This window comes from Bombina bombina, chromosome 7 (assembly GCF_027579735.1).
Source record: "Bombina bombina isolate aBomBom1 chromosome 7, aBomBom1.pri, whole genome shotgun sequence".
Classification (NCBI taxonomy): Eukaryota; Metazoa; Chordata; class Amphibia; order Anura; family Bombinatoridae; genus Bombina; species Bombina bombina.
Window position 1 is genome coordinate 450,625,109 of NC_069505.1, and position 25,354 is coordinate 450,650,462.

Here is a 25,354-nt window from a genome sequence, read left to right on the forward strand (position 1 = left end):
CCTCAGTAAAAGGGAACAACTCTTTGTTGGTGAGTGCTATTAGGGTGAGACAAGATATATGGCCCTCAGTAAAAGGGAACAACTCTTTGTTGGTGAGTGCTATTAGGGTGAGACAAGATATATGGCCCTCAGTAAAAGGGAACAACTCTTTGTTGGTGAGTGCTATTAGGGTTAGACAAGATATATGGTCCACAGTAAAAGGGAACAAGTCTTTGTTGGTGAGTGCTATTACGGTAAGAAAAGATATATGGTCCTCAGTAAAAGGGAACAAGTCTTTGTTGGTGAGTGCTATTAGGGTTAGACAAGATATATGGTCCACAGTAAAAGGGAACAAGTCTTTGTTGGTGAGTGCTATTAGGGTGAGACAGGATATATGGTCCTCAGTAAAAGGGAACAACTCTTTGTTGGTGAGTGCTATTAGGGTAAGACAAGATATATGGTCCTCAGTAAAAGGGAACAATTATTTGTTGGTGAGTGCTATTAGGGTGAGACAAGATATATGGTCCTCAGTAAAAGGGAACAACTCTTTGTTGGTGAGTGCTATTAGGGTGAGACAAGATATATAGTCCTCAGTAAAAGGGAACAACTATTTGTTGGTGAGTGCTATTAGGGTGAGACAAGATATATAGTCCTCAGTAAAAGGGAACAACTATTTGTTGGTGAGTGCTATTAGGGTGAGACAAGATATATAGTCCTCAGTAAAAGGGAACAACTCTTTGTTGGTGAGTGCTATTAGGGTGAGACAAGATATATAGTCCTCAGTAAAAGGGAACAACTATTTGTTGGTGAGTGCTATTAGGGTGAGACAAGATATATACAGGGAGTGCAGAATTATTAGGCAAGTTGTATTTTTGAGGATTAATTTTATTATTGAACAACAACCATGTTCTCAATGAACCCAAAAAACTCATTAATATCAAAGCTGAATAGTTTTGGAAGTAGTTTTTAGTTTGTTTTTAGTTATAGCTATTTTAGGGGGATATCTGTGTGTGCAGGTGACTATTACTGTGCATAATTATTAGGCAACTTAACAAAAAACAAATATATACCCATTTCAATTATTTATTTTTACCAGTGAAACCAATATAACATCTCAACATTCACAAATATACATTTCTGACATTCAAAAACAAAACAAAAACAAATCAGTGACCAATATAGCCACCTTTCTTTGCAAGGACACTCAAAAGCCTGCCATCCATGGATTCTGTCAGTGTTTTGATCTGTTCACCATCAACATTGCGTGCAGCAGCAACCACAGCCTCCCAGACACTGTTCAGAGAGGTGTACTGTTTTCCCTCCTTGTAAATCTCACATTTGATGATGGACCACAGGTTCTCAATGGGGTTCAGATCAGGTGAACAAGGAGGCCATGTCATTAGATTTTCTTCTTTTATACCCTTTCTTGCCAGCCACGCTGTGGAGTACTTGGACGCGTGTGATGGAGCATTGTCCTGCATGAAAATCATGTTTTTCTTGAAGGATGCAGACATCTTCCTGTACCACTGCTTGAAGAAGGTGTCTTCCAGAAACTGGCAGTAGGACTGGGAGTTGAGCTTGACTCCATCCTCAACCCAAAAAGGCCCCACAAGCTCATCTTTGATGATACCAGCTCAAACCAGTACTCCACCTCCACCTTGCTGGCGTCTGAGTCGGACTGGAGCTCTCTGCCCTTTACCAATCCAGCCACGGGCCCATCCATCTGGCCCATCAAGACTCACTCTCATTTCATCAGTCCATAAAACCTTAGAAAAATCAGTCTTGAGATATTTCTTGGCCCAGTCTTGACGTTTCAGCTTGTGTGTCTTGTTCAGTGGTGGTCGTCTTTCAGCCTTTCTTACCTTGGCCATGTCTCTGAGTATTGCACACCTTGTGCTTTTGGGCACTCCAGTGATGTTGCAGCTCTGAAATATGGCCAAACTGGTGGCAAGTGGCATCTTGGCAGCTGCACGCTTGACTTTTCTCAGTTCATGGGCAGTTATTTTGCGCCTTGGTTTTTCCACACGCTTCTTGCGACCCTGTTGACTATTTTGAATGAAACGCTTGATTGTTCGATGATCACACTTCAGAAGCTTTGCAATTTTAAGAGTGCTGCATCCCTCTGCAAGATATCTCACTATTTTTGACTTTTCTGAGCCTGTCAAGTCCTTCTTTTGACCCATTTTGCCAAAGGAAAGGAAGTTGCCTAATAATTATGCACACCTGATATAGGGTGTTGATGTCATTAGACCACACCCCTTCTCATTACAGAGATGCACATAACCTAATATGCTTAATTGGTAGTAGGCTTTCGAGCCTATACAGCTTGGAGTAAGACAACATGCATAAAGAGGATGATGTGGTCAAAATACTCATTTGCCTAATAATTCTGCACTCCCTGTAGTCCTCAGTAAAAGGGAACAACTATTTGTTGGTGAGTGCTATTAGGGTGAGACAAGATATATAGTCCTCAGTAAAAGGGAACAACTATTTGTTGGTGAGTGCTATTAGGGTGAGACAAGATTTATGGTCCTCAGCAGATCAGTTTACTAAACAAGAAAAGTTACTTTATGGTAAACTGTCACATAGGAATTTATTACTCACCTCTGGTAATAGGAAAACTGCTCACGTACGGCTCCTCTCTGTGCTCAATCTGTGTAACAAGCAAAGGTTTCTCAGGGACATATCCTGTAGGGACATAAATCACAATCTGTGTAACAAGCAAAGGTTTCTCAGGGACATATCCTGTAGGGACATAAATCCCAATCTGTGTAACAAGTAAAGGTTTCTCAGGGACATATCCTGTAGGGACATAAATCACTATCTGTGTAACAAGTAAAGGTCTCTCATGTCTCTCAGGGACATATTATGTAGGGACATAAATCACAATCTGTGTAACAAGTAAAGGTCTCTCAGGGACATAAATCACAATCTGTGTAACAAGTAAAGGTCTCTCAGGGACATATCCTGTAGGGACATAAATCACAATCTGTATAACAACTAAAGGTCTCTCAGGGACATATCCTGTAGGGACATAAATCACAATCTGTGTAACAAGTAAAGGTCTCTCAGGGACATAAATCCCAATCTGTGTAACAAGTAAAGGTTTCTCAGGGACATATCCTGTAGGGACATAAATCACAATCTTTGTAACAAGTAAAGGTTTCTCAGGGACATATCCTGTAGGGACATAAATCACAATCTGTGTAACAAGTAAAGGTCTCTCAGGGACATATCCTGTAGGGACATAAATCACAATCTGTATAACAAGTAAAGGTCTCTCAGGGACATATCCTGTAGGGACATAAATCACAATCTGTGTAACAAGTAAAGGTCTCTCAGGGACATAAATCACAATCTGTGTAACAAGTAAAGGTCTCTCAGGGACATATCCTGTAGGGACATAAATCACAATCTGTGTAACAAGTAAAGGTCTCTCAGGGACATATCCTATAGGGACATAAATCACAATCTGTGTAACAAGTAAAGGTCTCTCAGGGACATATCCTGTAGGGACATCAATCACAATCTGTGTAACAAGTAAAGGTCTCTCAGGGACACATCCTGTAGGGACATAAATCACAATCTGTGTAACAAGTAAAGGTCTCTCAGGGACATATCCTGTAGGGACATAAATCACAATCTGTGTAACAAGTAAAGGTCTCTCAGGGACATATCCTGTAGGGACATAAATCACAATCTGTGTAACAAGTAAAGGTCTCTCATGTCTCTCAGGGACATATTATGTAGGGACATAAATCACAATCTGTGTAACAAGTAAAGGTTTGTCAGGGACATATCCTGTAGGGACATAAATCAGAATCTGTGTAACAAGTAAAGGTCTCTCAGGGACATATCCTGTAGGGACATAAATCACAATCTGTGTAACAAGTAAAGGTCTCTCAGGGACATATCCTGTAGGGACATAAATCACAATCTGTGTAACAAGTAAAGGTCTCTCAGGGACATAACATGTAGGGACATAAATCACAATCTGTGTAACAAGTAAAGGTCTCTCAGGGACATATCCTGTAGGGACATAAATCACAATCTGTGTAACAAGCAAAGGTTTCTCAGGGACATATCCTGTAGGGACATAAATCCCAATCTGTGTAACAAGTAAAGGTTTCTCAGGGACATATCCTGTAGGGACATAAATCACTATCTGTGTAACAAGTAAAGGTCTCTCATGTCTCTCAGGGACATATTATGTAGGGACATAAATCACAATCTGTGTAACAAGTAAAGGTCTCTCAGGGACATAAATCACAATCTGTGTAACAAGTGAAGGTTTCTCAGGGACATATCCTGTAGGGACATAAATCACAATCTGTGTAACAAGTAAAGGTTTCACAGGGACATATCCTGTAGGGACATAAATCACAATCTGTGTAACAAGTAAAGGTCTCTCAGGGACATATTATGTAGGGACATAAATCACAATCTGTGTAACAAGTAAAGGTCTCTCAGGGACATAAATCACAATCTGTGTAACAAGTAAAGGTCTCTCAGGGATATATCCTGTAGGGACATAAATCACAATCTGTATAACAAGTAAAGGTCTCTCAGGGACATATCCTGTAGGGACATAAATCACAATCTGTGTAACAAGTAAAGGTCTCTCAGGGACATATCCTGTAGGGACATAAATCACAATCTGTATAACAAGTAAAGGTCTCTCAGGGACATATCCTGTAGGGACATAAATCACAATCTGTGTAACAAGTAAAGGTCTCTCAGGGACATAAATCACAATCTGTGTAACAAGTAAAGGTCTCTCAGGGACATATCCTGTAGGGACATAAATCACAATCTGTGTAACAAGTAAAGGTCTCTCAGGGACATAAATCCCAATCTGTGTAACAAGTAAAGGTTTCTCAGGGATATATCCTGTAGGGACATAAATCACAATCTTTGTAACAAGTAAAGGTTTCTCAGGGACATATCCTGTAGGGACATAAATCACAATCTGTGTAACAAGTAAAGGTCTCTCAGGGACATATCCTGTAGGGACATAAATCACAATCTGTATAACAAGTAAAGGTCTCTCAGGGACATATCCTGTAGGGACATAAATCACAATCTGTGTAACAAGTAAAGGTCTCTCAGGGACATAAATCACAATCTGTGTAACAAGTAAAGGTCTCTCAGGGACATATCCTGTAGGGACATAAATCACAATCTGTGTAACAAGTAAAGGTCTCTCAGGGACATATCCTGTAGGGACATAAATCACAATCTGTGTAACAAGTAAAGGTCTCTCAGGGACATATCCTGTAGGGACATCAATCACAATCTGTGTAACAAGTAATGGTCTCTCAGGGACACATCCTGTAGGGACATAAATCACAATCTGTGTAACAAGTAAAGGTCTCTCAGGGACATATCCTGTAGGGACATAAATCACAATCTGTGTAACAAGTAAAGGTCTCTCAGGGACATATCCTGTAGGGACATAAATCACAATCTGTGTAACAAGTAAAGGTCTCTCAGGGACATATTATGTAGGGACATAAATCACAATCTGTGTAACAAGTAAAGGTCTCTCATGTCTCTCAGGGACATATTATGTAGGGACATAAATCACAATCTGTGTAACAAGTAAAGGTTTCTCAGGGACATATTCTGTAGGGACATAAATCACAATCAGTGTAACAAGTAAAGGTTTCTCAGGGACATATCCTGTAGGGACATAAATCATAATCTGTGCAACAAGTAAAGGTCTCTCAGGGACATATCCTGTAGGGACATAAATCACAATCTGTGTAACAACTAAAGGTTTCTCAGGGACATATCCTGTAGGGACATAAATCACAATCTGTGTAACAAGTAAAGGTCTCTCAGGGACATAAATCACAATCTGTGTAACAAGTGAAGGTTTCTCAGGGACATATCCTGTAGGGACATAAATCACAATCTGTGTAACAAGTAAAGGTTTCTCAGGGACATATCCTGTAGGGACATAAATCACAATCTGTGTAACAAGTAAAGGTCTCTCATGTCTCTCAGGGACATATCCTGTAGGGACATAAATCACAATCTGTGTAACAAGTCAAGGTTTCTCAGGGACATATCCTGTAGGGACATAAATCACAATCTGTGTAACAAGTAAAGGTCTCTCAGGGACATATCCTGTAGGGACATAAATCACCATCTGTGTAACAAGTAAAGGTCTCTCAGGGACATATCCTGTAGGGACATAAATCACAATCTGTATAACAAGTAAAGGTCTCTCAGGGACATATCCTGTAGGGACATAAATCACAATCTGTGTAACAAGTAAAGGTCTCTCAGGGACATATCCTGTAGGGACATAAATCACCATCTGTGTAACAAGTAAAGGTCTCTCAGGGACATATCCTGTAGGGACATAAATCACAATCTGTGTAACAAGTCAAGGTTTCTCAGGGACATATCCTGTAGGGACATAAATAACAATCTGTGTAACAAGTAAAGGTCTCTCAGGGACATAAATCACAATCTGTGTAACAAGTAAAGGTCTCTCAGGGACATATCCTGTAGGGACATAAATCACAATCTGTGTAACAAGTAAAGGTCTCTCAGGGACATATCCTATAGGGACATAAATCACAATCTGTGTAACAAGTAAAGGTCTCTCAGGGACATATCCTGTAGGGACATAAATCACCATCTGTGTAACAAGTAAAGGTCTCTCAGGGACATATCCTGTAGGGACATAAATCACAATCTCTGTAACAAGTAAAGGTCTCTCAGGGACATATCCTGTAGGGACATAAATCACAATCTGTGTAACAAGTAAAGGTCTCTCAGGGACATAAATCACAATCTGTGTAACAAGTAAAGGTCTCTCAGGGACATATCCTGTAGGGACATAAATCACAATCTGTGTAACAAGTAAAGGTCTCTCAGGGACATATCCTATAGGGACATAAATCACAATCTGTGTAACAAGTAAAGGTCTCTCAGGGACATATCCTGTAGGGACATCAATCACAATCTGTGTAACAAGTAATGGTCTCTCAGGGACACATCCTGTAGGGACATAAATCACAATCTGTGTAACAAGTAAAGGTCTCTCAGGGACATATCCTGTAGGGACATAAATCACAATCTGTGTAACAAGTAAAGGTCTCTCAGGGACATATCCTGTAGGGACATAAATCACAATCTGTGTAACAAGTAAAGGTCTCTCAGGGACATATTATGTAGGGACATAAATCACAATCTGTGTAACAAGTAAAGGTCTCTCATGTCTCTCAGGGACATATTATGTAGGGACATAAATCACAATCTGTGTAACAAGTAAAGGTTTCTCAGGGACATATTCTGTAGGGACATAAATCACAATCAGTGTAACAAGTAAAGGTTTCTCAGGGACATATCCTGTAGGGACATAAATCATAATCTGTGCAACAAGTAAAGGTCTCTCAGGGACATATCCTGTAGGGACATAAATCACAATCTGTGTAACAACTAAAGGTTTCTCAGGGACATATCCTGTAGGGACATAAATCACAATCTGTGTAACAAGTAAAGGTCTCTCAGGGACATAAATCACAATCTGTGTAACAAGTGAAGGTTTCTCAGGGACATATCCTGTAGGGACATAAATCACAATCTGTGTAACAAGTAAAGGTTTCTCAGGGACATATCCTGTAGGGACATAAATCACAATCTGTGTAACAAGTAAAGGTCTCTCATGTCTCTCAGGGACATATCCTGTAGGGACATAAATCACAATCTGTGTAACAAGTCAAGGTTTCTCAGGGACATATCCTGTAGGGACATAAATCACAATCTGTGTAACAAGTAAAGGTCTCTCAGGGACATAAATCACCATCTGTGTAACAAGTAAAGGTCTCTCAGGGACATATCCTGTAGGGACATAAATCACAATCTGTATAACAAGTAAAGGTCTCTCAGGGACATATCCTGTAGGGACATAAATCACAATCTGTGTAACAAGTAAAGGTCTCTCAGGGACATATCCTGTAGGGACATAAATCACCATCTGTGTAACAAGTAAAGGTCTCTCAGGGACATATCCTGTAGGGACATAAATCACAATCTCTGTAACAAGTAAAGGTCTCTCAGGGACATATCCTGTAGGGACATAAATCACAATCTGTGTAACAAGTAAAGGTCTCTCAGGGACATATCCTGTAGGGACATAAATCACCATCTGTGTAACAAGTAAAGGTCTCTCAGGGACATATCCTGTAGGGACATAAATCACAATCTCTGTAACAAGTAAAGGTCTCTCAGGGACATATCCTGTAGGGACATAAATCACAATCTGTGTAACAAGTAAAGGTCTCTCAGGGACATATCCTGTAGGGACATAAATCACAATCTGTGTAACAAGTAAAGGTCTCTCAGGGACATATCCTGTATGGACATAAATCACAATCTGTGTAACAAGTAAAGGTCTCTCAGGGACATATCCTGTAGGGACATAAATCACAATCTGTGTAACAAGTAAAGGTCTCTCAGGGACATATCCTGTAGGGACATCAATCACAATCTGTGTAACAAGTAAAGGTCTCTCAGGGACATATCCTGTAGGGACATAAATCACAATCTGTGTAACAAGTAAAGGTTTCTCAAGGACATATCCTGTAGGGACATAAATCACAATCTGTGTAACAAGTAAAGGTCTCTCAGGGACATATCCTGTAGGGACATAAATCACAATCTATGTAACAAGTAAAGGTCTCTCAGGGACATATCCTGTAGGGACATAAATCACAATCTGTGTAACAAGTAAAGGTCTCTCAGGGACATATTATGTAGGGACATAAATCACAATCTGTGTAACAAGTAAAGGTCTCTCAGGGACATAAATCACAATCTGTAACAAGTGAAGGTTTCTCAGGGACATATCCTGTAGGGACATAAATCACAATCTGTGTAACAAGTAAAGGTCTCTCATGTCTCTCAGGGACATATCCTGTAGGGACATAAATCACAATCTGTGTAACAAGTCAAGGTTTCTCAGGGACATATCCTGTAGGGACATAAATCACAATCTGTGTAACAAGTAAAGGTCTCTCAGGGACATATCCTGTAGGGACATAAATCACAATCTGTGTAACAAGTAAAGGTCTCTCAGGGACATATCCTGTAGGGACATAAATCACAATCTGTGTAACAAGTAAAGGTCTCTCAGGGACATATCCTGTAGGGACATAAATCACAATCTGTGTAACAAGTAAAGGTCTCTCAGGGACATATCATGTAGGGACATAAATCACAATCTGTGTAACAAGTAAAGGTCTCTCAGGGACATATCCTGTAGGGACATAAATCACAATCTGTGTAACAAGTAAAGGTCTCTCAGGGACATATCCTGTAGGGACATCAATCACAATCTGTGTAACAAGTAAAGGTCTCTCAGGGACATATCCTGTAGGGACATAAATCACAATCTGTGTAACAAGTAAAGGTTTCTCAGGGACATATCCTGTAGGGACATAAATCACAATCTGTGTAACAAGTAAAGGTCTCTCAGGGACATAAATCACAATCTGTGTAACAAGTAAACGTCTCTCAGGGACATATCCTGTAGGGACATAAATCACAATCTGTGTAACAAGTAAAGGTCTCTCAGGGACATATCCTATAGGGACATAAATCACAATCTGTGTAACAAGTAAAGATTTCTCAAGGACATATCCTGTAGGGACATAAATCACAATCTGTGTAACAAGTAAAGGTTTCTCAGGGACATATCCTGTAGGGACATAAATCACAATCTGTGTAACAAGTAAAGGTCTCTCAGGGACATATCCTGTAGGGACATAAATCACAATCAGTATAACAAGTAAAGGTTTCTCAGGGACATATCCTGTAGGGACATAAATCACAATCTGTGTAACAAGTAAAGGTCTCTCAGGGACATATCCTGTAGGGACATTGTTATGGTATCAACAGATATCAAGGGTTAATACCAGATGAAAGATGTCCTGAATATGGGATCAGCAACACACAACCCAGCTAATTCCCCCCCTCAAACATGAGACCAGGCTCCACATTGAAGGTAAAAACAGAATGTGTTTTATTGAGGGCTATATGCCCAGTATTTATGCAGGTTTGAGACCAGATGGGGGGTTGTCAGTATTGTACATTAGATAGAGGGAAGACGCCCTTTTTCATGATACAATAGAATTACATTACTTAAGCAGATAAACAATTTAAACACAAGAAAACAATGGAGTCTGACTCTGGAGGTGATTAAACAATGTGAATGCTTATCACATAAACTTAATTACAGTACACAATATGCTAGGAAACCTGTCTCAGAAAATAATTTCTCAAAACTGAACAGAGTTAACCCTTCAAGTACTGACAGAGAGGTCTGTCACAGACATAAATCACAATCTGTGTAACAAGTAAAGGTCTCTCAGGGACATATCCTGTAGGGACATAAATCACAATCTGTGTAACAAGTAAAGGTTTCTCAGGGACATATCCTGTAGGGACATAAATCACAATCTGTGTAACAAGTAAAGGTCTCTCAGGGACATATCCTGTAGGGACATAAATCACAATCAGTATAACAAGTAAAGGTTTCTCAGGGACATATCCTGTAGGGACATAAATCACAATCTGTGTAACAAGTAAAGGTCTCTCAGGGACATATCATGTAGGGACATAAATCACAATCTGTGTAACAAGTAAAGGTCTCTCAGGGACATATCCTGTAGGGACATAAATCACAATCTATGTAACAAGTAAAGGTCTCTCAGGGACATATCCTGTAGGGACATAAATCACAATCTGTGTAACAAGTAAAGGTCTCTCAGGGACATATCCTGTAGGGACATTGTTATGGTATCAACAGATATCAAGGGTTAATACCAGATGAAAGATGTCCTGAATATGGGATCAGCAACACACAACCCAGCTAATTCCCCCCCTCAAACATGAGACCAGGCTCCACATTGAAGGTAAAAACAGAATGTGTTTTATTGAGGGCTATATGCCCAGTATTTATGCAGGTTTGAGACCAGATGGGGGGTTGTCAGTATTGTACATTAGATAGAGGGAAGACGCCCTTTTTTATGATACAATAGAATTACATTACTTAAGCAGATAAACAATTTAAACACAAGAAAACAATGGAGTCTGACTCTGGAGGTGATTAAACAATGTGAATGCTTACCACATAAACTTAATTACAGTACACAATATGCTAGTGTTACAGAAGCATTAGTTATTTTGTTATGAAGAGCTTATTTCCCAGCAGCAATGCCTGAACCAGCAAGCCAGCGCCTAAGAAGGGCTCCAAGAAAACTGTAACAAGTTTCATTTCATAAAGAGTTAACTCTTTTTTTTCAGCTTTTAGAAACTATTGTCTAATCACCTCTGGAGCCAGACTGCTAATTGATAAGATGAACTTGTAAACTTGTTATCTTAAGTACTGTAATCCTATTGTGGCCTGTCAAAGGACAGTGCTCTCTATCTAAATGTGTGATGGGGGATTTTGTGCTTCCCCCCCTCTCCCCCTGGGAGTGCCCTGTGTGCATGTAACCTTAATAAAAAGCAGGCTGGGCATCCCAGTCCTGAGTTCTTGTTTGACCCTCAATCGCAGCGTTGACTCGTTTTTGTGGGCAGAAGGGTATCCTAGCTGTACTGCAGCTAAGGGAGATTATTCTATATTTGCGAGACTCATATAGAATACTATGGAAAGCAGCTTCTCCCCTCTTTAGCAATAGGGATCCAGGCTACTAAGCGGTCCATCTCTCAGCGAGACTAAGGGTAACCGTAACATTTGGCGGCAGCGGCGGGATTTTCCTGGATTTCCTAGGAGAGGTACAGAACGGATGGAGAGCGCTTACGAAAAATTGAAGCGTACAACCCTAAAGGATTTACTTGAAAGCAGAGGGGGGTACGCCAGCAACCGGCCGAGGAGAGAGCTGATCGCAGAATTGACCGAACTGGATCAGAGCTTCACAATGGCGGAAACACCGACCACGATTAGTGACGAAAAAACCAGGATTGTTCGGGAAAGGCTCTCATTATACGGGCCGAACCCCTCCATGGAATTGGTACAGCAGTTGATGGCGGAGGCGGACGAGGATATACGAGAGACTCGAGCCCACGAACTCAACCTAGCGAACGCACACCGCAATGCTGAAGCCCCGCAGGTAATCATTCCTGTCGAAAATGCTGGGAGGCCCAAGATACCCTATGCGGCATTTCGACCCTTCCTAGAGAGCGAGACAGGGATTGATGAATATTTGGCGGACTTCGAAAGGCAATGTGCCCTGCACCAGATTCCCAACAGAGAGTGGCCCACGATATTGTCTGGGAAACTATCCGGGCGAGCCCTGGAAGCCTTTCGTACTCTGGGTGCTGAGGAAGTGACACAGTATGAGCTAGTTAAGGAGACACTGTTGCGACGGTACGCTGTAACTCCGGACACGTATCGCCGACAGTTTCGGGGCACGGAAAAGAAGCCTAACGATACCCATATGGAATGGGCGCACCGAATGCGGAGAGCGGCAAATCACTGGCTGAGCGGAAGTAAAGCGGTGACTGGGGAGGAAATTTTACAATTGTTTCTCTTAGAACATTTTTATAATGGCATGGAACAGCAAGGGAAGGAATGGCTGCGAGACAGGCGGCCTTCTACCTTAGAAGAAGCAGCCAAATTGGCCGATGAACATTATGGCTCCCGTCTTCACGAACCCATGAACTACCGAGCTCCAGCACGGGTCGAACCCAGAGAGGTTTACCGTGCACCCCCTCGTGCTGAATTCCGAGCCCCGGTGCCCACAGGGCCCGTCCGACACTCAGGACCACCCAATAACAGCTCTGAGCGTCCCAGACCGACTTGCCACCGATGCAAGCAACCAGGGCATTTCATGGCTAGCTGCCCCCTTAATACGCACCAGACACCCAGGAATTACAATTACCCCTCTGGGTCCTATCGTCCGGCCGGGCCCTCTGTGTTAACCAAGAGGCCCCTATGGAGGGATATGTGGGGCCGCTTCACGAGGCAGACCCTGTATATGCTGCCTCAGATAACCGCCAGCACCATCGGCAGAGGGTATGGCTCGAGGGGCGATCTACCGAGGGATTGCGAGACACAGGGGCTACTATCACGCTGGTACAGAGTCATTTGGTGCCAGAGCACAAGCGATCCGGACAGACTGTGGCCGTTAGAGTGGCGGGGGGGGATGTGTACAAAATTCCAACAGCTAAAGTGCATCTTGATTGGGGAGCGGGAAAGGGGGCTGTGAACGTGGGCCTAATGGATAATTTACCTGCCGAAGTACTACTGGGCAACGATTTGGGCCCCATGACTTCTGCCTATGCTCCAGTATGCAACAACGAGGCGGACCCAGTGACTACACGGGCCCAAGCCCGGACGGAGCGAGAGCTCTCACCAGTGCGGGAGACACAGGTAAGACCTACCCCGACCTTGCCTGACAGGTTAGGCCCCATACCCTGGGACACCCCAGATGCCTTCGAGGCAGAGTCTAAGACTGACCCGACCTTACAAAAGTACCGGGAACGAGCAGAGACCGGAGGGGGCGGGGCAGATAACGAAACATTCTTATGGGAAAAAGGGAAACTATACCGCTGGACAGAGAAAAGGGGACAGCGTAGGCGACAGCTGGTAGTGCCCCACAAATACCGTCAAGAAATCCTCAAAATAGGCCACGACATCCCCTTAGCAGGCCACCTAGCCGTTACCCGTACCCTACACCGCATTACTCACACGTTCTTTTGGCCAGGGGTGCACGCTGACGTTAGAACTTACTGTAACACCTGCGATGTGTGTCAACGAGTAGGAAGGCGAGGCGATCACCCTAAAGCCCAGCTAGTAAATATGCCCATTGTAGAGGAACCCTTCAGCCGGGTTGCTATTGACCTAGTGGGACCACTGGCTACCCCTAGTCCCTCCGGTAAGCGATACATTCTTACCGTAGTGGACTACGCTACCAGGTACCCAGAGGCTGTCGCCCTATCCAACATACAAGCGGATACGGTAGCGAATGCACTAGTACAGGTGTTCTCCCGGGTAGGATTTCCAAAAGAAATCCTATCCGACCGAGGCACCCAATTTACGGCTGAATTGACCCAACAACTCTGGCAGGTTTGCAAAATTAAGTCCCTCCTAAGCTCCCCATACCACCCCCAGACGAACGGGCTGTGTGAGAGGTTCAATGGGACCCTCAAGCAAATGCTCAAGACGTTCACTCAGGAATACCGAGACTGGGAACGCTTCCTGCCGCACCTCCTATTTGCTTATCGGGAGGTGCCCCAGGAAACGACAGGGTTCTCTCCCTTCGAGTTGCTCTACGGAAGAAAGGTACGGGGACCCCTAAACCTGATCCGGGAGCACTGGGAGGGAGAGATGGAGGCTGACGGTGTCCCAATTGTGCCATACGTGCTGGAACTCAGGGACCGAATGGAGCAATTAGCCAAATCCGTGCGGGCTAATCTCCAGTTGGCCCAGAGAAGACAGAAAGTATGGTACGATCGGGGGGCCCGAAAGAGAATCTTCACCATAGGACAAAAGGTGTTAGTACTTAAGCCGGTGAAGACAGACAAATTGCAGGCGTCCTGGCAGGGTCCCTACCAGATCGTAGAGAAAAGGGGAGACACCACTTATGTGATAGCTAGCTGCCACGACAACAATCTTAGAAAGACATTCCATGTAAACATGCTCAAGGAATATTTTGAGCGACCAGAGAACGTGACGGCCGTATGTTGTTCCCCTCAGGAAGACCCCGACAGTTTACCCATTCCAGACCTATTAGAAAAGAGCCTCCCCACAGGTATAGTGGCGCAGGTTCAGATAGGGGACCGACTTAGCCCCACTGAAAGGGAGCAGCTCAACCAACTCCTCCAGTCCAAACACCTCACCTTCTCCCCGAAGCCAGGGTACACTACTTTAACCACCCACCAGGTAGATACTCCGGGACAAGCTCCCTTGCGCCAGGCTCCGTACCGAATCCCCGAAGCAGTTAGGACAGGAATGAAGAAGGAGATCGATGAGATGCTCCAGCTCAGGGTAATTGAGCCCTCCGATAGTCCCTGGGCCTCCCCAGTTGTCTTGGTGCCCAAGAAAGATGGGACCACCCGGTTCTGCGTAGACTATCGGAGGCTCAATGAAAATACCGTGACGGACGCTTACCCTATGCCCAGGGTAGACGAGCTACTCGATCGTATAGCCAGGGGAAATTACCTGACCACTATTGACCTCTGCAAAGGTTACTGGCAGATTCCCCTGGCCCCGGAGGCTATCCCCAAGTCGGCATTCGTCACCCCATTCGGCTTATATCAGTTTAGGGTAATGCCGTTTGGGATGAAGAATGCCCCAGCTACATTCCAGCGCTTGGTGGATAGGCTCCTGGATGGCTTCCAGAGTTTTGCTTGCGCCTACCTGGACGACATAGCGATCCACAGTGAGTCCTGGGAGGACCACTTAGCTCATGTGGGAATGGTTCTGGATCAGATCCGGGCTGCTGGCCTGACTCTGAAGCCAGAAAAATGCCACTTTGGGATGGCCGAGGTACAGTACCTGGGTCACCGGGTGGGGTGTGGAAAGCAGCGACCAGAGCCGGCCAAAATAGAAGCTGTCGCCAATTGGCCCACCCCCATCACTAAGACTCAGGTCCTAGCCTTCCTGGGCACGGCAGGGTACTATAGACGGTTCGTACCAGACTACAGCACACTTGCCAAACCCCTGACTGACTTGACCAAGAAGAACTTACCTCGACAGGTCCTGTGGTCTCCCCACTGTGAAACGGCTTTCCAGGCTCTCAAAAATGCTCTAATTAACGCTCCTGTCTTGGCGGCCCCAGCCCTTAACAAACGTTTTATCGTCCATACAGATGCTTCCATGTTCGGGCTGGGAGCCGTCCTCAGCCAAGTAGGCGAAGATGGAGGGGAGCATCCAGTTGCCTACATCAGCCGGAAGCTCCTGCCCCGCGAAGTCAGCTATGCAGCGGTCGAAAAGGAGTGTTTGGCTTTGGTGTGGGCATTAAAGAAATTGACTCCCTATTTATATGGTCAGGAGTTCACTCTGGTCACCGACCATAACCCGTTGGTGTGGCTGAACCGGGTCTCTGGAGATAACGGCAGGCTATTACGTTGGAGCTTATCGTTGCAAACCTTCAATTTCACCATTACTTACAGACCTGGGAAACAGAATGGCAACGCCGACGGGTTGTCCAGACAAACCGACCTCAGCCCCGCATAACCAGCAGTCTGGACAGCCTTAGTCTGCCCCGAAAAGGGGTCAGACCGTGTCTGCCAGAGTGTTCCACAGAAAGGGAGCAATGTTACAGAAGCATTAGTTATTTTGTTATGAAGAGCTTATTTCCCAGCAGCAATGCCTGAACCAGCAAGCCAGCGCCTAAGAAGGGCTCCAAGAAAACTGTAACAAGTTTCATTTCATAAAGAGATAACTCTTTTTTTTCAGCTTTTAGAAACTATTGTCTAATCACCTCTGGAGCCAGACTGCTAATTGATAAGATGAACTTGTAAACTTGTTATCTTAAGTACTGTAATCCTATTGTGGCCTGTCAAAGGACAGTGCTCTCTATCTAAATGTGTGATGGGGGATTTTGTGCTTCCCCCCCTCTCCCCCTGGGAGTGCCCTGTGTGCATGTAACCTTAATAAAAAGCAGGCTGGGCATCCCAGTCCTGAGTTCTTGTTTGACCCTCAATCGCAGCGTTGACTCGTTTTTGTGGGCAGAAGGGTATCCTAGCTGTACTGCAGCTAAGGGAGATTATTCTATATTTGCGAGACTCATATAGAATACTATGGAAAGCAGCTTCTCCCCTCTTTAGCAATAGGGATCCAGGCTACTAAGCGGTCCATCTCTCAGCGAGACTAAGGGTAACCGTAACAGCTAGGAAACCTGTCTCAGAAAATAGTTTCTCAAAACTGAACAGAGTTAACCCTTCAAGTACTGACAGAGAGGTCTGTCACAGACATAAATCACAATCTGTGTAACAAGTAAAGGTCTCTCAGGGACATATCCTGTAGGGACATAAATCACAATCTGTGTAACAAGTAAAGGTCTCTCAGGGACATATCCTATAGGGACATAAATCACAATCTGTGTAACAAGTAAAGGTCTCTCAGGGACATATCCTGTAGGGACATAAATCACAATCTGTGTAACAAGTAAAGGTTTCTCAGGGACATATCCTGTAGGGACATAAAACACAATCTGTGTAACAAGTAAAGGTCTCTCAGGGACATATTCTGTAGGGACATAAATCACAATCTGTGTAACAAGTAAAGGTCTCTCAGGGACATATCCTGTAGGGACATAAATCACAATCAGTGTAACAAGTAAAGGTTTCTCAGGGACATATCCTGTAGGGACATAAATCACAATCTGTGTAACAAGTAAAGGTCTCTCAGGGACATATCCTGTAGGGACATAAATCACAATCTGTGTAACAAGTAAAGGTTTCTCAGGAACATATTCTGTAGGGACATAAATCACAATCTGTGTAACAAGTAAAGGTCTCTCAGGGACATATCCTGTAGGGATATAAATCACAATCAGTGTAACAAGTAAAGGTCTCTCAGGGACATATCCTGTAGGGACATAAATCACAATCTGTGTAACAAGTAAAGGTCTCTCAGGGACATATCCTGTAGGGACATAAATCACAATCTGTGTAACAAGTAAAGGTCTCTCAGGGACATATCCTGTAGGGACATAAATCACAATCTGTGTAACAAGTAAAGGTCTCTCAGGGACATATCCTGTAGGGACATAAATCACAATCTGTGTAACAAGTAAAGGTCTCTCAGGGACATATCCTGTAGGGACATTGTTATGGTATCAACAGATATCAAGGGTTAATACCAGATGAAAGATGTCCTGAATATGGGATCAGCAACACACAACCCAGCTAATTCCCCCCCTCAAACATGAGACCAGGCTCCACATTGAAGGTAAAAACAGAATGTGTTTTATTGAGGGCTATATGCCCAGTATTTATGCAGGTATGAGACCAGATGGGGGGTTGTCAGTATTGTACATTAGATATAGGGAAGACGCCCTTTTTCATGATACAATAGAATTACATTACTTAAGCAGATAAACAATTTAAACACAAGAAAACAATGGAGTCTGACTCTGGAGGTGATTAAACAATGTGAATGCTTATCACATAAACTTAATTACAGTACACAATATGCTAGGAAACCTGTCTCAGAAAATAATTTCTCAAAACTGAACAGAGTTAACCCTTCAAGTACTGACAGAGAGGTCTGTCACAGACATAAATCACAATCTGTGTAACAAGTAAAGGTCTCTCAGGGACATATCCTGTAGGGACATATATCACAATCTGTGTAACAAGTAAAGGTCTCTCAGGGACATATCCTGTAGGGACATAAATCACAATCTGTGTAACAAGTAAAGGTCTCTCAGGGACATATCCTGTAGGGACATAAATCACAATCTGTGTAACAAGTAAAGGTTTCTCAGGGACATATCCTGTAAGGACATAAATCACAATCTGTGTAACAAGTAAAGGTTTCTCCAGGACATATCCTGTAGGGACATAAATCACAATCTGTGTAACAAGTAAAGGTCTCTCAGGGACATATCCTGTAGGGACATAAATTACAATCTGTGTAACAAGTAAAGGTCTCTCAGGGACATATCCTGTAGGGACATAAATCACAATCTGTGTAACAAGTAAAGGTTTCTCAGGGACATATCGTGTAGGGACATAAATCACAATCTGTGTAACAAGTAAAGGTCTCTCAGGGACATATCGTGTAGGGACATAAATCACAATCTGTGTTACAAGTAAAGGTCTCTCAGGGACATATCAGATCAGTGCAGAATGACTTTTGTTTCTGAGTATTGCAGACAAAGTAATTTAATCACAAAAATTATTCGCCGACATTGGGGCATTTTACAAACATGCAATACAGAAATAAAAGAATTTCAGCAATTTCCCATGCCTGCTTTTAAGAGGTCCAAGAACATACGGGTTGTACTTGTTAAAGCTGATTTGGGCCCTAGCAAAGTGTTGAGACAGAGTTACATTACCAATAAAAACTTGGGTTGTTTCCCATGTTTAGGTTGTAGCAACTGTGGGTCCATCATCAAAAGTCCCCATTTCCTTCACCCACATACTGGTCATAAATTTATATACATAGATTTTTTTACCTGCAACACTAAATTTGTTGTTTACCTTATTAAATGCCCTTGTGGGCGTGTCTATGTGGGCGAGTCGACTAGACGAATAGGGGACCGCATCACAGAACATAAGAGCAACATAAGGTGCAAGGTCCATTCAGCCCCGGTTGCCCATCATTTTCTGTCAGCAGGCCATCAGGTCAGTCAACTTAGGTTCCAGGTTATCGAGCAAATCCACACCCCTAGACGGGGTGGTAATAGAGAGTTATTACTCAAACAACGTGAAACATTCTGGATTTTTAAACTCGATACCCTGGAACCTAAGGGGATGAATAGAGAGATTGATTGGACACCATTTTATTAAGTTGTTACTTTTTATCATCCTATGTAATTAATTCTTGTATGTTGCTTCTTTATGTTTCAGATTCTATTGAGTAGTGTGCCATCTGTTCTGCTGATGTGGAGTTTGATGTTGCAGTCTTTGAAGCCCCACAAGTACTTTTTCTATCTTGACTGCATATGTTTATACTGTTTAATACTTAATATAATACCGCAATAATGCATTTATACATTTAGTATTATTATATGTCAGTTTACTGATTTAGTACTTGACCAATTCTTTTGTTGCACACATTTTTGATAAAATGTTAAGGTTGTATTTTTGAGTACAATTTTTGTCCATTTAGGCCTCTAAATAGCCGTTTTTAATTGTTTCTTACACACTCTGGTACACAAGAGGGCGCTATACTCATGTTTTTGATTGCTCTGAGAATGTAAGGGTTAATTAACCACAGGATTAAGGGGCATATCCTGTAGGGACATAAATCACAATCTGTGTAACAAGTAAACGTCTCTCAGGGACATATCCTGTAGGGACATAAATCACAATCTGTGTAACAAGTAAAGGTCTCTCAGGGACATATCCTATAGGGACATAAATCACAATCTGTGTAACAAGTAAAGATTTCTCAAGGACATATCCTGTAGGGACATAAATCACAATCTGTGTAACAAGTAAAGGTTTCTCAGGGACATATCCTGTAGGGACATAAATCACAATCTGTGTAACAAGTAAAGGTCTCTCAGGGACATATCCTGTAGGGACATAAATCACAATCAGTATAACAAGTAAAGGTTTCTCAGGGACATATCCTGTAGGGACATAAATCACAATCTGTGTAACAAGTAAAGGTCTCTCAGGGACATATCCTGTAGGGACATAAATCACAATCTGTGTAACAAGTAAAGGTCTCTCAGGGACATATCCTGTAGGGACATAAATCACAATCAGTATAACAAGTAAAGGTTTCTCAGGGACATATCCTGTATGGACATAAATCACAATCTGTGTAACAAGTAAAGGTCTCTCAGGGACATATCCTGTAGGGACATAAATCACAATCTGTGTAACAAGTAAAGGTCTCTCAGGGACATATCCTGTAGGGACAAATCACAATCTGTGTAACAAGTAAAGGTCTCTCAGGGACATATCCTGTAGGGACATTGTTATGGTATCAACAGATATCAAGGGTTAATACCAGATGAAAGATGTCCTGAATATGGGATCAGCAACACACAACCCAGCTAATTCCCCCCCTCAAACATGAGACCAGGCTCCACATTGAAGGTAAAAACAGAATGTGTTTTATTGAGGGCTATATGCCCAGTATTTATGCAGGTTTGAGACCAGATGGGGGGTTGTCAGTATTGTACATTAGATAGAGGGAAGGTCTCTCAGGGACATATCCTGTAGGGACATAAATCACAATCTGTGTAACAAGTAAAGGTCTCTCAGGGACATATCCTGTAGGGACATAAATCACAATCTGTGTAACAAGTAAAGGTCTCTCAGGGACATATCCTGTAAGGACATAAATCACAATCTGTGTAACAAGTTAAGGTCTCTCAGGGACATATCCTGTAGGGACATAAAACACAATCTGTGTAACAAGTAAAGGTCTCTCAGGGACATATCCTGTAGGGACATAAATCACAATCTGTGTAACAAGTAAAGGTCTCTCAGGGACATATCCTGTAGGGACATAAATCACAATCTGTGTAACAAGTAAAGGTTTCTCAGGGACATATCCTGTAGGGACATAAATCACAATCTGTGTAACAAGTAAAGGTCTCTCAGGGACATATCCTGTAGGGACATAAATCACAATCTGTGTAACAAGTAAAGGTTTCTCAGGGACATATCCTGTAGGGACATAAATCACAATCTGTGTAACAAGTAAAGGTCTCTCAGGGACATAAATCACAATCTGTGTAACAAGTAAAGGTTTCTCAAGGACATATCCTGTAGGGACATAAATCACAATCTGTGTAACAAGTAAAGGTCTCTCAGGGACATAAATCACAATCTGTGTAACAAGTAAAGGTTTCTCAAGGACATATCCTGTAGGGACATAAATCACAATCTGTGTAACAAGTAAAGGTCTCTCAGGGACATATCCTGTAAGGACATAAATCACAATCGGTGTAACAAGTAAAGGTTTATCAGGGGCATATCCTGTAGGGACATAAATCCCAATCTGTGTAACAAGTAAAGGTCTCTCAGGGACATATCCTGTAGGGACATAAATCCCAATCTGTGTAACAAGTAAAGGTCTCTCAGGGACATATCCTGTAGGGACATAAATCCCAATCTGTGTAACAAGTAAAGGTCTCTCAGGGACATATCCTGTAGGGACATAAATCCCAATCTGTGTAACAAGTAAAGGTTTCTCAGGGACATATCCTGTAGGGACATAAATCCCAATCTGTGTAACAAATAAAGGTCTCTCAGGGACATATCCTGTAGGGACATAAAACACAATCTGTGTAACAAGTAAAGGTCTCTCAGGGACATATCCTGTAGGGACATAAATCACAATCTATGTAATAAGTAAAGGTCTCTCAGGGACATATCCTGTAGGGACATAAATCACAATCTGTGTAACAAGTAAAGGTCTCTCAGGGACATATCCTGTAAGGACATAAATCACAATCGGTGTAGCAAGTAAAGGTTTATCAGGGGCATATCCTGTAGGGACATAAATCACAATCTGTGTAACAAGTAAAGGTCTCTCAGGGACATATCCTGTAGGGACATAAATCACAATCTGTGTAACAAGTAAAGGTCTCTCAGGGACATATCCTGTAGGGACATAAATCCCAATCTGTGTAACAAGTAAAGGTCTCTCAGGGACATATCCTGTAGGGACATAAATCCCAATCTGTGTAACAAGTAAAGGTTTCTCAGGGACATATCCTGTAGGGACATAAATCCCAATCTGTGTAACAAATAAAGGTCTCTCAGGGACATATCCTGTAGGGACATAAAACACAATCTGTGTAACAAGTAAAGGTCTCTCAGGGACATATCCTGTAGGGACATAAATCACAATCTATGTAATAAGTAAAGGTCTCTCAGTGACATATCCTGTAGGGACATAAATCACAATCTGTGTAACAAGTAAAGGTCTCTCAGGGACATATCCTGTAGGGACATAAATCACAATCTGTGTAACAAGTAAAGGTCTCTCAGGGACATATCCTGTAGGGACATAAATCACAATCTGTGTAACAAATAAAGGTCTCTCAGGGACATATCCTGTAGGGACATAAATCCCAATCTGTGTAACAAGTAAAGGTCTCTCAGGGACATATCCTGTAAGGACATAAATCACAATCTGTGTAACAAGTTAAGGTCTCTCAGGGACATATTCTGTAGGGACATAAATCACAATGTGTGTAACAAATAAAGGTCTCTCAGGGACATATCCTGTAGGGACATAAATCACAATCTGTGTAACAAGTAAAGGTCTCTCAGGGACATATCCTATAGGGACATAAATCCCCGGTTGTTGTGAGAAAGAGGCCGCTATATGGTGACAAAAATAAATCATTACTCAGTAAAAAAGGAGTTTAACTGGTCCTGCTGCTGAAAATTATTTTATCTTCACCCCAAATAATAAATAACTTTACTTCAGAGTAAAAAAATATATTTTATAGCAACAACAAAGGAAACAGTTGCAATTATAAAGTTTATTGTACAAATTCTTCTAATAAAATGTGAAATGCACTTAAGTCTTTAAACCCAATATAAAAATATAATTTTATATAACCCAGTTTGATGATCTCATTCTCATACAATGTAAGAGGTTTGTAGTTAAAGGGACAGTCTAGTATAAATTAAACTTTCATTATTCAGATAGGACTTAATTTTAATGAACTTTCCAATTTACTTTTATCATCAAATTTGCTTTTTTCTCTTGTTATTCTTAGTTTAAACTAAACATAGGTAGGTTCATATGACAATTTCTAAGCCTTTGAGGGCTGCCTCTTATCACATGCTTTTTAAATCTCTTTTCTACACAAAGAGACAGAAAGTACACATGGGCCATATAGATAACACCGTGTTTAGGCACAGGGGGTTATTTAAGATTTATCACAACACAATGCTTACTGCAAGACAATAGATTATAAACAGTCACAGTCATGTGATCAGAGGGCTGTCAGAAGAGGCTTAGATACAAGGTAATCAGAGGCGTAAAAAGTATATTAATATAACTGTGTTGGTTATGCAAAACTGGGGACTGGGTAATAAAGGGATTATCTATCTTTTAAAACAATAACAATTCTATGGTAGACTGTCCCTTTAAATACACAAAATCCTTATTCTGACAGTTATATATTTATTACATAATTAGCACAGTGCACTGTGTGTTATTAGGGGCTTATTTGTCATTTTAACCACCTGCTACTGATAGGGATATGAGGCTTCTCACTGAGAACTGACATACGGTAAATATTACACAAATATATAGATAAGGACCCCCATATAATATATCCTCTGTGTATAGTGCTGCAGGGGGTGTTGGTCTCTATGGCTATCACTTGCAGCTTACAGTGACACGAGACCCTGCATTGTAAATAAGTCATCTGCCCCCATATAATATATCCTCTGTGTATAGTGCTGCAGGGGGTGCTGGTCTCTATAGCTATCACTTACAGCTTACAGTGACATGAGACCCTGCAGTGTAAATAAGTCATCTGACCCCCATATAATATATCCTCTGTGTATAGTGCTGCAGGGGGTACTGGTCTCTATGGCTATCACTTGCAGCTTACAGTGACAGGAGACCCTGCATTGTAAATAACTCATCTGCCCCCATATAATATATCCTCTGTGTATAGTGCTGCAGGGGGTGCAGGTCTCTATGGCTATCACTTGCAGCTTACAGTGACATGAGACCCTGCAGTGTAAATAAGTCATCTGCCCCCATATAATATATCCTCTGTATATAGTGCTGCAGGGGGTGCTGGTCTCTATGGCTATCACTTGCAGCTTACAGTGACATGAGACCCTGCATTGTAAATAAGTCATCTGCCCCCATATAATATATCCTCTGTGTATAGTGCTGCAGGGGGTGCTGGTCTCTATGGCTATCACTTGCAGCTTACAGTGACATGAGACCCTGCATTGTAAATAAGTCATCTGCCCCCATATAATATATCCTCTGTGTATAGTGCTGCAGGGGGTGCTGGTCTCTATGGCTATCACTTGCAGCTTACAGTGACACGAGACCCTGCATTGTAAATAAGTAATCTGCCTCTATACAATATATCCTCTGTGTATAGTGCTGCAGGGGGTGCTGGTCTCTATGGCTATCACTTGCAGCTTACAGTGACCGTGCATTGTAAATAAGTAATCTGAACCCATATAATATATCCTCTGTGTATAGTGCTGCAGGGGGTGCTGGTCTATATGGCTATCACTTGCAGCTTACAGTGACATGAGACCCTGCATTGTAAATAAGTAATCTGCCCCATATAATATATCCTCTGTGTATAGTGCTGCAGGGGGTGCTGGTCTCTATGGCTATCACTTGCAGCTTACAGTGACATGAGACCCTGCATTGTAAATAAGTCATCTGACCCATAATAATATATCCTCTGTGTATAGTGCTGCAGGGGGTGCTGGTCTCTATGGCTATCACTTGCAGCTTACAGTGACATGAGACCCTGCAGTGTAAATAAGTAATCTGCTCCCATATAATATATCCTCTGTGTATAGTGCTGCAGGGGGTGCTGGTCTCTATGGCTATCACTTGCAGCTTACAGTGACATGAGACCCTGCATTGTAAATAAGTCATCTGCCCCTCATATAATATATCCTCTGTGTATAGTGCTGCAGGGGGTGCTGGTCTCTATGACTATCACTTGCAGCTTACAGTGACACGAGACCCTGCATTGTAAATAAGTCA

The 25,354-nt window shown here is 42.4% G+C and overlaps 1 protein-coding gene across 1 annotated transcript in view; it reads right to left on the reverse strand.

The window, feature by feature from the left end:
* LOC128666687 (oocyte zinc finger protein XlCOF6.1-like) overlaps positions 1-25,354 on the reverse strand; it is a 192,720-nt gene that overhangs the window by 105,888 nt on the left and 61,478 nt on the right. Inside the window, exon 4 of the mRNA XM_053721416.1 lies at positions 2,584-2,667. Within this exon, the coding sequence (XP_053577391.1) occupies positions 2,584-2,667 (84 nt within the window). The remainder of the gene's footprint in view (positions 1-2,583; positions 2,668-25,354) is intronic.